We start from the raw sequence: 14752 nt of genomic DNA, 5'->3' as shown, positions 1-14752 counted from the left end.
CAGAATCAGCCGCAAGTCGTTCGGCACTGACGATTCCACTATCCCTAGCCTATCTGCTGCGGACCGCGGCGTTGAGTCTCGTCCCGACGCTCTCGATTAACGGTCCAGATTGGATCCCCAGCCCCGAATCGCCCCGGGTGCAGATGCATCGGTTCGATCCGCTGCCATTAATTTCGTCTCCGGCTTTCCTGATTACCTTGCGCTTCCAGGATTACTCGGGTCCACCCCGAATGTCTCCGCGGATCCCCGGAGAGCGCGGAGAGCGTATCCGAAAGAATCCTCGGATACGTCCAGCCTGACCGCAGACTTATTGTAACTACTGGCCCTAGGTTTCTCACCGTCTCGTTAACGCCGCGGAAGCAATCCCGTCTCGCGCCATCCATTTATCGCGTGCCGGTCTCGTCGAACACATCTCGGCTCAATTTGTCGCAGAAGGCGAAACCAAAAATTTCTCGAGAAATGTATCGTGAAAGCTACTCACTCTCTCTTTCTCTCTCTCCCTCCCTCTCCCTCCCTCTCCCTCCCTCTCTCTCCCCCTCTCATTTCTGTGGAGATTTCGCTCACGTTTTCATGAATTGCAGAGAATCTGGGCACCACCGATTTAAACACCGCGTGATATACCGGACATCTCCCATCGTCCATTATTTCGAGACTTTCAACAAGCGCATCGTCGTCTTTGCTGTATTCTTCACAATCGCTCGTTAATCTTGATATTTCCGGAAGTTTTATGTAGTCACTGATTTTCTTACGCTTGTAGTATCTCCTCTCTCTGAAACGCTTCGCAGATCCGACGGCCAAATTACCAGTTTCTATATAATAATCCGCAGGACCTACAACATAAATAAATATGTTATACAAGTGTATACAAATGAATAATCAATAAGTAATAATCAATACAAGTGTTATACAAATGAATAATCCTCTATTTTTTTCGAAAACTTTATTATATGTTATATGCGAAAAAGTAATTTTAATTCAATTTGTTCTCACAGTGGCATTGGCACAACTTTATTAAAAATGGTCGAGAATTTTAGTTAGCATTAGTACTTTTTCATTTATTTTAGTCAGTGTTGTAACGTATCTAAATACATGTATCTTTTTGCAATATCTAGATACTTTTTATAGATGTATCTATATCTGTATCTACTTATATTATTCATTTCAAAATCTGTATCTATATCTGTATCTAGTTATATTTTATTTCGTATCTATATCTAAATTTAGATACAGAAAATTTAGATACGAAATTAAATACGCAATTTTGATGATTTTATATATAATTGTTACTTTTTCACAGAAGACAAAGTTGTTTCTATGGTGTAAGAATATAATGCGATGCATTCTGGTGGATACGCAGTAGCTACTAATCAGAAAGTTGCCACAAATGCGAAAAACCCAATGACTCTCATCAGACGTAACGTTAACATAGTATAATATGTGGTAACTTTCTGATTAGTTCTACTCCTACCTCCATGATGCTCAATGAAACACCTTGACCGCGTTCCGTTTCATGTATATGCGCGCATTTATCTACAGTTCACGTCACTGTAGGAAATGCGCGCATAATGTGAAACGGAACGCAACCCTTATATTCTTACTCCATAGTTGCTTTATTGGGTGCGTTCAGCGAACTCAACAGTTGCACCACAGTTGAATAATTCGTCAATGTAATTGGTCTAGATTTAGGGATCTAACAATAAGAACCAATAATCGCTGATTACTTACTGAGCGCTTTTTCCGCTAAATGAGCCCATTGGGTGAATTCAGTACTATAACCGCTCACTGAGCGCTCAGTGAGCTCTTGTATCCCATTGGCATATTCTTTTAGATCTAAAAATATGTACCAATGAAATGTAAGAGCTCACTGAGCGCTCCGTAATTGAAGTATCTAAAAAGTTTCTGAAGAGATTTAGATACATTTTCAAAGTATCTGTATTTACATCTAGTTATTCATATGAAATTCGTATCTGCATCTTCATCTAACTACACTTCTCTTACTGTATATGTATTTATATCTAGCTACCCAATGAAAAATTTTTCATATATAATTATATAAAATTATATAAAATTATATATAATTATATATAATTATATATTATTATGTATCAAATTTGTCCATTCATGTTCATACATTCTACTTACATATATAATTATATATAATTATATATAATTATGTATAATTATATATATATAAATTCATATATAATTTTACATAATTACACATAAATTTATATGTAATTATACATATTGTTATACATAATTATGTATAATTATATATAATTTTATATGATTATATATAATTATACATAATTATGTATGGACAAATTTTATATGAAAAAAAAAAATTTGCATGAAAAATTTTTCATCGGGTACTTCTAAACATGTATCTGTTACAACACTGATTTTAGTTAACATTTTTAAATTTAAGTTAAATTAGCTACAAGTAAGGAGCATATTCGTTACTGCACATTTTGTATAAAGTATAAAGCAACTATATAATAATATAGTAAATATAATTCTACAATTATAACTTAATTATATGAATTATATAATATTATATGTGTAAACATAAAGTAATTACATCTTATATAATATAATATTAATTGTATAAAAATTATTAAAAAATAATTAATTAAAATTATGTTTATTATATTATAATTTATATTGTTAATAAAATCACAGGTATTGAAATGTACTATAAAATAAATACATAAAAATAAAATTAATTACTGAATAATTAACAAATGGTATTCATATACCTGGTGTCAGATCAGCAGGTTTCTTGTGAAAAATGCTAAAAGAGCCGAAAGGTGCACGCAAGACAGAACCGCGACAAATTTGTCGCTGCACAACTTCGTACGCGCCAGGGCCAGGTGTGTCTGTTCGAGGACCCTCTTCGAATCTCTTATATATATACATAAAAGGAATAATCATAAATTCAGTTTAATTTAATGAAATCCAAAGAACAGAATATTCAATTGAACGGCACTTCGCTGTATAAGTCGGAAATCGGACACAGAGGAGACTGGAGCAGGTCTCACAGCAGGGGTAGGTTCGCAAATCGTTTCGTTTATGTACTTATTGTGAAACAAACAGTTCGAGTAGAATCATAAAACATTTCGTTTAGTGTAAAGATACTTATCTCCAATTTTTATTACTATCAGACAAATATTATAGCTAAAAGAAAGAAAAAACTGATTTAAGGACAGTCGAGTAAAGTTAAAACTAAAAAAGTTAGAACTTTAGACATTTCGAAATTTTCTCCTCATATTTTCTATCGTAAATGAATAAACTGAAGTTATGTAATATTAGTTAAAATGAAGCTTGTTGTAGATATATGATATACTGTTTTGCATAATAACAGTAAACTTTATTCTTAAAATTATTAAAATCGCAGAAATGAGCAAAGGTAGGTTCGCTAATTTTTCTCTATAGTAGCACTGATGAACATTTTTTATCTTTGTTTATATGTACACGTTGATTTTCTTCATAATATGTTGATACTTATTCTATATCTTTATGTTTATTGTACACATATAAAGTATATTACAATTATTACAATTATTTCCCTTTGTTTTAAAATTTAAATAAAATTTTAAGCACAAAGATGTCATATATGGTATCTCATTGTATAATTTTTTGGTTTAACACTCTTCAAAGTGCACAATTACATGTATTTTATGTAATGCTGACCTACCCCGAGCTAGCGTACCTGTCCCGGTACCGGGGCAGATGTGCCTTCATGCTGCGTGTTGATATTACAAACGAAACTATACGGCATCGTCGATAAGATTAAAATGTAGAGGAAGGTTGTCTCTATCATTGTTATATAGCCAATTGGAACAATTAAATGTTTCAAACTATTTTATCATTGAAACTTCAAATAATTAGCGAACCTGCCCCGGTCTCTTCTAATCAGGAATGAGAAAGTTGCTTTTTAAAAGTAAAACTTTCGTTACTATCTTACTTATTCTTATAGTATAAGTAAATGAGAGTTTTGTAAAAATATCAATTAAATTTTTCTGATTTTAGTATTTGATTTAAACAAACATGTTTCAATTTAACTAATTGACGATTGATTTGAGCAAATTCATTAAAAGAACGTTTCATTAATGATTAATTTCGACGAATGTAATTAAGGACTGTTCATTTGACGGTTGATATGAATGAAGGGAATCAAAGATTAAATTCAATTAACAATTTGACTTAGTAAATGTAATTAAAAGTTGTTTAATTGACTATTGAACTTAGAGAATTTGATTAAATGGTGTTTAATTGAGGATTGATATGAGCAAATTCAATCGACTCAATCGGAAAAACGTTCGATTATTCAAGATTACAATTGGTTTTATGGATAATATTCCTACCCAAAGCATCGTATTGTGGAAAATAGCGATGATTGAGAAACGCTAAGTAGGACCTGCGTTGAGGAGACCAGTGGTTATATCAATCGTCACCGAACAATCTTCGATTTAATTGATTAAATTTGCTCATATCAATCGTCAATTAAACATCCTTTAATTAAACGGCCTTTAATTGAATTTTGCTAAGTTTAATCGTGAATTAAGTAGTTTTTAATTAAATTTGCTAAGCTCAATTATTAATTGAACGATCTTTAATTCTCTTCGCTCATATCAATCGTCAATTAAACAGTCTTAAATTGAATTCATTGAAATCAATCGTCAATTAAGCGGTTTCCAATTGAATTAGCTCATATTAATTTATCATATGTATTAAATATGATAATTTATTTAAAAAGTAATTAATTATTGTTAATCTTGAAGTAAATATGTTATGAGTGCCAATCTAATGAATATTTTTGTTTCACAGATATTTTTTCTCTCACATAACATACACAGTGTAGTACTCATCATAAAAGTAAATGTTCTAATAACTGAACTAATAAAAACGCACGAGCAATTTTACACTTTTACTATTAAATAATTAATGGAATTACTAATATAAAAATAACGTTTATATAAAACTTTAGTGTCACCGATCGAAGAATCATAAGGAAATTGATAGATATATCAAATATAAATTTAATGAAATATTAGGTAATACCAATTATACTAATAATTAAACTGAAAAATAAGTCCTAATTATGCCGAATAATGCTCAATAATTAAATATTCATTAGATGATATTATAAATTAGCAGAAAGAAATATCTTAACAAAATTTCAAAGGCTTTTCTAAGAATATTGAATATAAATATATTATTAACCCTCTATATTGCCCTCGTATGAAACGAACGCTTAGTTGAAATACTATTTTCTAATTATATCAAGTAAGCTTAAAACAGTTGACTTAGAAACTTTCTGATTTTTCATTTATAACCTTTTAGATTATATATTTTTATGATCGTTTTTTCAATTATGTTAGTATAATTTTTATCAATAGACATTAACTTTCTATTGCTTTCGTGAGGCAATCGTTTAATTGAAATATTATTTTCTAATTATATAAAGGTGATTATATAATTGAAACTTTCTGACTTTCCATTTACAATATTTTAGATTGTATTTATATGGTTTTCTTAATTTCATTACTCTGGAAACGTTAGCGCTTATAACGAAAATAAAAACGTGCAGCTAATGCGATTCACGCTGTTATCGAATTTAAGCTTTACTCCGATGGATTGATAATAAATCAATGTTTTAATACATCTACTAGTTTTTATGAAGCTATTAATGCAGTAGTAATTAAATTTTCATTTAAATCTAATTAATAACAGGCGCGACATTTCGCTCATAAAAAGGCACTAACGTTCGTCAGCCGAACGAGGGCAATAGAGGGTTAATTCCAATCATCGGAGCATCTTCTATCCTTACGTTAATTGTATAATAATCATATCATTATTTCGAGACGCACATATTAGACGAGAAAGCGTACCTCAGCGGTTTGATAAAACGGCGGCGACTTCGCCGTGCGGAGAGCATCGCACTTGCACAGGACGCGCTTATCGAACGCGCTCTTCGGCATCTCGTAACGGTTAGGGGCTGGAAAGTTCTTGAAGGGCGCGGGAGGGCGCGAATTTCCATGAGACGATTCGTAAATATTGTACAAAGGAGTCGGCCGCGCCGTAGGGGCTCGCGGAGCCCCGCGCGTCGCGGAAAGAAGCGGCGACCGCGGAAGTTACAAAGCGTGTTCTTAAAATTACTTGGCGTAATTTTTGCCGGTACAAAGCCTCGAAGAAACGCAGAGGCGCGGCGGCGGCGGCGGCGGCTCTTTTCGCCTCCCTAACTCTCTCGTCGCGGATTTGGACGGGACTTTTCTTTGTTTCGCGCTCGTAGTCGCCGGGGCCGGGGGTCGCGGAAGTCCGTCCGTCATCTCTACCCTTCATTCTGCTTCAGAAGTTTCCTTTGTACTTGAGAGTAGTAAAGTTTGTCTCCTATGCGGTAGAGAAATAATTGTTCGCGGGGTATCCCCTTCGCCCGAGAGAGACGGAGCGCGTCTGTTGACGTCCGCGCGCGCGTTGACGTCTTTCATACCACTCGAGGTATGTTGAAGAAGTAGGCCGGTTCTACCACCAGAACTTTTGCGAGGAAGCGACGATCGTTGTCGAAGTCGTATCCACGGATCTCCATCGTCCCGAGACGATGTCTGTTGGTCGTACGATCGTAGGACGAATGAACGATAGCTGAAATAGACAGTTGCGCGTCATGTTAAATTTATGGTCTGTTCTTTTCAGTTGTACTGCTGAAAAGAACAGACTATTAATTACCAAGTTGATTTCTATTGATTGTACATATAATACACTCAGTTATATTAATGCTATACCATTCACTACATTGATACCCCTTGTCCACAACCTTGCTTTAATTTTTAAGCCGTAAAAAATTGACCAACCACAGTACATTATTTTTAAAGTAATCGACTGTGATTGGTCAATTTATTACGGCTTAAAGATTAAAGCAAGGTTGTGGACAAGGAGATAATCACTAGAAAATTTCAATCACCCGTGTCCGTTTCTAGCTGATCGTTTTTTGTAACTGTTGATTCATCAGGCAAGCGGGAATGTGTCAAAACAGAAATGACATTTTGACAGCTTGACGTTTTTTAAGGCCCATCTACATAGGCCGTAACACGCAAAACGCAGTTCGCAAACGCAGAAAAAACGCAGAAAGTTGAAGTTGGATGTGTGCGCGATTGCGAACTGCGTTTTGCGTGTTGCGGTCTATGTAGACGGGCCTTTACATATGTGCTTATCAGAAGGTTATCCGCGTCATATAGGAATAACCTCTTTTTATAGACATATATGACACGTCAAGCTGTCAAATTAACTGTAAACATATTTATGCTTGCTTAATTAATCAACAGTCATGAGAAACACATAGCTAAAAACGAATGTGGCTAGTTGGGAATTTTTAATGAAGCTGCGTTCCGAAATTCATTGCTAGTGTTGAAATTCTATAGTATATGTAACATGAATTACAGATTTTCAGTACTGGCAATGGATTTCGGAACGCAGCCTGAGTATCGATATAGAGAATGGAACATTCAACGCGTGTGCACTAATTTATCTTAAATTTTATTACATAAAGTAGAATAAATAATATAAAATTTTATTATTACGTATTATTTATGTGCAATAAGAAAAAATGCACTTTACATTGATTTTTTATTGCTTTTATGTTCCGTTGATAATTGTTTTTTATCTTATTTCTATGAATTTTATCAGTCTAGTTGTAGGCTAATAATTTATATTAAAAAATAATAGAAGTTTGATGTTGACTCAATAATGAATAAATATTTTATTTATCTACTTACATGTATTTAATTTAACGTATCTATTTTTAACGTATCTATTTTTTTAAATTAATGTATATTAATATCAAAAAATATATATATATATTATATATGTATAATAACTAAGAAGGGACAGTACATAAATTAATATCACAAGATATTTTGTAATCAATGAAAAAAATTCCAATTCTTTGGTTACATTTCTATTTTTAAAGGTCGTTATCCGGAAATTGGCTGATTAAAAACTGATCACTAGTGTTAACTTAACTATCAAGTATCGCTACCCAGATAGCACAGAGAATTCAAAAAAAATTCAGTTGTATTTCACCAATTCTGAGTTTATTTGTAGATGCAAAAAGAATTCTTTTCATTGAACTGAACTTTGAAGAATTCTTTTTGCATCTGAAAATGAACTTAGAATTGATAACATCCCTTATAGAAATATCATACTAAGAATCATTGATAATTACTTATTATCCAATATTTTTAATACTGAAAATAAGTAATTATCAATGATTCTTAGTATGATATTTCTATAAGGGATACGACTGAATTCTTTTTTAATTTTCTGTATTATCTAGGTATCCACGCTAATAAACAGTTCTAAAAGCGAATTTAACAGTGTCATTCTTTAATGTCCAAATTTCACATATTCCTAAGAAATGCGTTTGTTCACACGAAAATTCCGTGAGCAAAGCTTTGAAATGATGACGTCGTAAACGACGATATTTCATTTTGGGACCTGGCCAAGTGCCCGGATGCGATCGTCGAGATATTCTCTCAAAAGAAGAACTGTGCTTTGCTGGACTCGGTCCTTCTCAGATCAAATTATGCCACGCTGTACGCGATACTGGAGTCGCCTTAAAAATTATTGAACCTTGAAGTATGCCAGATACACCTGGGAGATGCCGCGAAGACGAAGGAAGTGCGAGCGAACGAGTCACGAATAGGGGAGATGCACGTTCTGGTATACGTTTTCGCGACGTCTCTACAGCCAGAACACGGAAGCTTATATGCATCCTTTGCTATGTCGACTGTCCGTCCATTGCTTCCGCTCAAAAATGAATAAGCGTTGTCTGCGAAACACAGTCGTAAAGTCGTGTATACGTAGCAGGAATTTTCATGGAGAAAAAAGAAGTCTGTCGTCGGGCGTCATGCATTATGAGTTACCTGGATCTCGAGGTGGTTTTGACAGTTCCAATATGTCGTAAGACTCGATCCCAGTCGAGCGGGCGTCGACGTGGTTAGTTTCGCGCATCTCTTCGTTCTGTCGAATGCCATGAACGCTCTTCTTGCCTCTTGTATATACAGACGGTGTCATACATGCCTTAACATTTACTAGATCGAAAGTTTATTAGATATTCTGAAGTAGACACATTTATTTCTAGAAATGCGTACACCATGACTATAAATTATCCAAGGAAACGGTAGCGATGTTCTAACGGGTGGGTTTCTGATAGCTCGGACGGCTTATTGTCTGCCAAATTATAAAACCTTTTAACTCTAATTTTTTACAAAGTTGAGATATTCAATTCGTCCGATTTGTCTCGCGATTTTGCGTTTGAAACAGTTTTTTTAATTTTGTCAAGAATTAAGGTTTTCTAATTTGGCAGATGATAAGCTGTCCAAGTTGTCAGAAACCACCCGTTGGAACATTGCTGTTTCATCGGATAGAGGAGATCGGGGCCATATGGCCCCAGGAATATGTTGTTCATATGCCTTTTTTTAGTATTTATCTTAAAATAGTATATATCTTAAAAAGAATAGTAGTAAAATCGCAAAATGGCTCCTTTAGAATATAAATACTATTCCCTATCCGATAAAAAATTTTTCATACATAATTATATATAATTATACACAATTATGTACAATTACATATAATTGTATGCGTAATTATATAAAACTATATATAAAATTATATATACATATATATATACAGTGTGTCCCATAAGTTCGGCAACGGCAAGAAAACTCGGTGGGGGAGCATTTTAGAGAAAAATGTTTCAAATAAAAGTTGTAAGGCTTAAAAAGTCGCATTTAATGACAGTAGTTATTTGACCTAAGATGACGTCGCCAAGGCCAGGACAAGGTCAACTTTGCTTTTTTAGACAGAAATACATATTTTTTATTACATTTTATTCTACATGAAAAAGCAAACAACTTTTGTTTGAAAAAATTTTTTATACGACTTCTATTTTCTAAGATATTTACGTAAATATCTTAGAAAATAGAAGTCGTATAAAAAATTTTTTCAAACAAAAGTTGTTTGCTTTTTCATGTAGAATAAAATGTAATAAAAAATATGTATTTCTGTCTAAAAAAGCAAAGTTGACCTTGTCCTGACCTTGGCGACGTCATCTTAGATCAAATAACTACTGTCATTAAATACGACTTTTTAAACCTTACAACTTTTATTCAAAACATTTTTCTCTAAAATGCTCCCCCGCCGAGTTTTCTTGCCGTTGCTGAACTTATGGGACACACTGTATATATATACACACAGAGTGTCTGAAACCTTCCTTGACACAAATAGTAGAACGGATTAAACGGAACAGAAAAGTCAAATACCATTTTGCGAAATTCGCAATAGTTTTCGAGTAATTAATTATTTTGTCTGAACAAATAAGCGCTCAGCTCGGCGTGCGATCATGATACACGCGAATCGCAACTTGCTGCATCCCTCCACCCATAGCTACGCTGTATTTCGTAACTATGGTAACTATGGCTATTTCGTTGAGTGAGTTTCATTAAAATCGGAATAATGTTACAATTAAGAAATAAAAAAAATAATTTGATAATAGCAAAGTAAATTTTTTCTATCTTTTTAAAATTTTGTATTAATATTCTCCAATGTAACTGAATAAATTTAAGTGATGTGTTACTAGCTGCAAGTATAAATTTCTTACAAGTATATGATATACTGTTTCTGCTGATAAATGTAATTTTCATTCGTAAAATGATTGAAATAGAGCAGCATATGGACAGACGAGATAAAGTTGGCCCATAATTAAGGGTCGGCGGGAGGGCTGTGGAAATCTCTCGCGGAAACTCTGCAACTACTAATCAGGATACATATTTTATACGTGACCTTCTTTACCCTGCGCTAGTGGGCTAAACCAGGTACCAGGGTAAAATGGTTATAGTGTTATATGTTTGTATTGTAGTTATTACGAAACAAAACATATGATTAACAAGGCAAGCGTTAATACATAGAAAAAGATGTCTTTATTATATTTATTATATTTATATAGTTAGTCACAACAATTAATTGCCTGAAAAGTTATAATTTCAAAATTCTAAAATATAGGGCATCTAGCCCCGGTCCTCCTTACTTTATAGTCATGGTATACGCATTTCGATAACGATTGCAACATGTAACATGACATCTATAAGTGTTTATTGCCATTTATAAGTATTTTAATTATTATACGTGTATATATATATATATATATATAGGGTGTCTCACACTCTCCTCCGGGCATTTTGTGGGGACGTAGAATGGGTTGATGTAAATATAAAAGTCCTATACCGTTTTGCGACATTCGCAATAATAGTCGAGATATTAATTAAAAAAGATTAAAGAAAAACGCACGCTAAATAGTAGAGGACGGACCGCTCGAGTCACAGCACAGCCCAGTAATATAGCACGCGGATGTCGCGCGCGGTGATTGGAAGACAATGCACCACTGCCTATTTTTATCTCGGCGCGGTGCGGCAAGACATAGAAGCGCAGCGGTTATATACATACATACATATATAGGTTTACTTATATATTAACATTAATCCTCTCTATAAAAATCCCTCTATAAAATTAACTATAATTTATAAAACTTTTTTATCCATTTCTGCTAACAGAACAACCATGTGGAAAATGGTTCAAAGCCTTGACTCTTCAACAAGTTTTCTTCCATAATTTCTCTTGCAACCTCAAATCTGTTACACTGCCAGAAAATATGTTCTATATCTTTAATACTTTGTTCGCAGTCATAATTACCCTGTCTGCACAGACGTGGCAAGAACGTTACTACGTCGTAGCGACGTACTCGCCACGTCCGGTGCTGTCAGGGTTATTATTTTGTACGATTCTAAATTGAGGTAAACTCTCTTTTAGATTTTTATGTATGAGATTGCATCTAATTAATCGTTGCAATTATTTTTCTCGAGGAACTTCCTTTATAAAATTAAAAGTAAAATTAAGATTATAAAATTAAGAGTCATTTCGTTGTGAAACAATTCAAGATAGCGTTTGCCTTTTTCTTCTCATATTTCTTTTTTAATTTATCACCATTTATTATTTTAACTATTTACCTATATTTACTATATGTTCAAATTCTCATTGAACATCGTGGCGGCTCGTAGCGGAGACTTCGAAATTAATAATATGCAATAAATTCTTAGCAAAGATTTAAACCTTATTTTTAGACTCAAACCATATTTAACAAAAATTCAAACCATGTTTAGCCAAGGCTCGAACCATACAAGATGCCCGAGCGAGCGACGAACTTGATAAGTGTCGATAACGTAGAGCGATTATCAAAACATTATCACTATTCACCGACGATATCGAATTTATGTACACATAGATACTTATGGAATAAAGACGATCGTCAAACAGGCGCTAACTTGATACCGCTATCATCTTTTCACAAATGTTATGCAAGTGTGTGTGCTACATTGACATTTCAATTTTCTTACACATAGACGTTACGTAAATGTGAATGCCGCATTGCCGATATTCTTTCCAAAATAGGCTGTTGCTACTTTTCTGATGAATTTTTCAAACTGCTTGTGTATTGGGTGCATCAAAGAAAGAGCTTTTAGAGAAGAGTGTTGTTTGCGTAAGCGTAAGCGTAGTTTGCGTAAGCGTAGTTTGCGAATAATTTTTTGAAAAATACGTTACCTATTATTTGAGTTTTCAATATAATTAGCAACGGTAATTTGAGATATCATTTTCATTTCGCACTGATCAATGTTACACTTTATTTTCGCACGTAATTTTATCATATAAATTGGAGCAGTCAGTACGCTATAATTTTTGAAAAATGAAATCAATGTCACGATAGCAATAATTTCACATCGTTTTCATCCTTGAGGCAGGGATGCCTTATTTCATTTATGCACGTATTTTTACTATACAAAAGCATTTTAAATTTGATCAAGTCAACACAAAGTAAAATTTGTTGGGAAATGTCGTTGACATAATACCGAATACCTTTGCAAAACTATTGTCTCGTGCTGATTCGACAAAATTCGACAAAATTAAAAACCCTTATACATGGTGAAAGTGCGTGCAAAAATGAAGCGAAGCATCCATCAATATGAGACGAAAACGATAAGGAACAGTTACTATCACGACATCGAATCTTTCTGCAAAGTTTACTTATTTCTACCTCCGTCGAATGAAAACCTTTTGCATGGTGAAAGTACGTGCGAAAATGAAGCAAAAGATCTCTCAATACGAGACGAAAATGATAAGAAACAGTTACTATCACGTCATCGAATCTTTCTGCAAAAACTATTTCTTTCTACCTCCGTCGAATGAAAAATAATTAAATAATAACCGAATAAATTAAATCAAATAAAGAAGTAATAATACTCGAATATTAAACAGATGATAATAATTGATCGGTATTGAGGAACTCGATCGCGACATTTTTCAATCAAAGTAAAAAGGAAACGCGATAATTACCTGTCGCGGTAAAGCCCGCAACACCTACTCGCGTGAAGAGTACGCGTCTTGAGGTGTCTTAATTATCGCGGAGTCAAAACGCGGTATTAAAAATCGGCGCGGAATAATCTAGAAAATAACGCGGCAACTCCCAATGCGTTCGACGATTGAGAGTGTGTAACGTTCGAGCACGTGCTTATGTACGCGTATTTACATGACCCGACCGCGCGGTCCCTCAAGCGCCATTTAGTCAGCGGCAGTTACGACAGTCCGTTCATCTAGCCTTTGTGAAGCCTAGAGTTTTTGTTACAGCCGTTACCTAAGTATTGTTATTACCGATTATTCGATCATCGTTATTCCGGTATCCACTCGCAAATATTATCACACGATTATCGAGCAGATATTATTATCACTACTATTTAATATTCGAGTATTGTTATTTCTTTATTCGATTATTATTTAATTTATTCGGTTATTATTTAATTATTCCCAATGAAAAATTTTTCATATATAATTATATAAAATTATATAAAATTATATATAATTATATATAATTATATATTATTATGTATCAAATTTGTCCATTCATCCCTTATAGAAATATCATACTAAGAATCATTGATAATTACTTATTTTCAGTATTAAAAATACTGGATAATAAGTAATTATCAATGATTCTTAGTATGATATTTTTATAAGGGATGTTCATACATTCTACTTATATATATAATTATATATAATTATGTATAATTATATATATATAAATTCATATATAATTTTACATAATTACGCATAAATTTATATGTAATTATACATATTGTTATATATAATTGTGTATAATTATATATAATTTTATATGATTATATATAATTATACATAATTATGTATGGACAAATTTCATACAAAATTTTGCATGAAAAATTTTTCATCGGGTTGCTATTACACATAGGAAAGCAACTCGGGCGTGTCGTTACGACGATTTCTTTACGATTTCTTCGTCTTTGTTCAGTTATTATCGTCGTTGCGATAAACAGTTGCGTGGAAAACTATATACATATACATACACACACACACACACACACACACACACACACACACACTCGGAATATTCGGACGTGTGAAAAGTGCGATAAAAGTATGGTGCCATCTCGAAAAATATCCGTAAACTAATTTTTCGGTCTACTATATCATAGTTGTCAGAAAACCTAACCGCATATAATCATAAATTTTTCTACAAACTTCTCGTATCTTTTTTGGCATCAAAATTAAATTCTGAAAGTATAATAATGATCTTGGAAATTTTCCTAATTAAAGTATCCACAGTTTCGGTATG

The 14752-nt window shown here is 33.3% G+C and overlaps 1 protein-coding gene across 1 annotated transcript; it reads right to left on the bottom strand.

The window, feature by feature from the left end:
• Window positions 1-6487: 6487 nt before the first annotated feature.
• On the bottom strand, window positions 6488-9072 carry LOC116847886. Its single transcript, XM_032823380.1, has 3 exons — window positions 8922-9072; window positions 8648-8827; window positions 6488-6642 (listed from the first exon to the last, which is right to left on the bottom strand). Exons 1-3 carry the CDS (start codon window positions 9070-9072, stop codon window positions 6488-6490), a joined length of 486 nt encoding a protein of 161 aa, XP_032679271.1.
• Window positions 9073-14752: the final 5680 nt, after the last annotated feature.

Source organism: Odontomachus brunneus, unplaced genomic scaffold (genome assembly GCF_010583005.1).
Source record: "Odontomachus brunneus isolate Ranch 3 - 2012 unplaced genomic scaffold, Obru_v1 Obru_scaffold_084, whole genome shotgun sequence".
Classification (NCBI taxonomy): domain Eukaryota; kingdom Metazoa; phylum Arthropoda; class Insecta; order Hymenoptera; family Formicidae; genus Odontomachus; species Odontomachus brunneus.
The sequence above is the reverse complement of the archived record's forward strand: the minus strand, read 5'-3'. Positions and strand labels throughout refer to the sequence as shown.

Bases quoted from the DNA above. Each gene is read 5' to 3' on its own strand.
- LOC116847886 (XM_032823380.1), bottom strand. From the start codon at position 9,072: ATGACACCGTCTGTATATACAAGAGGCAAGAAGAGCGTTCATGGCATT. The intron at 8,828-8,921 runs GTAACTCATAAT...TGTGTTTCGCAG, and splicing joins AAAACCACCTCGAGATCCAG to ACAACGCTTATTCATTTTTG. The intron at 6,643-8,647 runs GTATCTGGCATA...TGTCTATTTCAG, and splicing joins CTTCGCGGCATCTCCCAGGT to CTATCGTTCATTCGTCCTAC.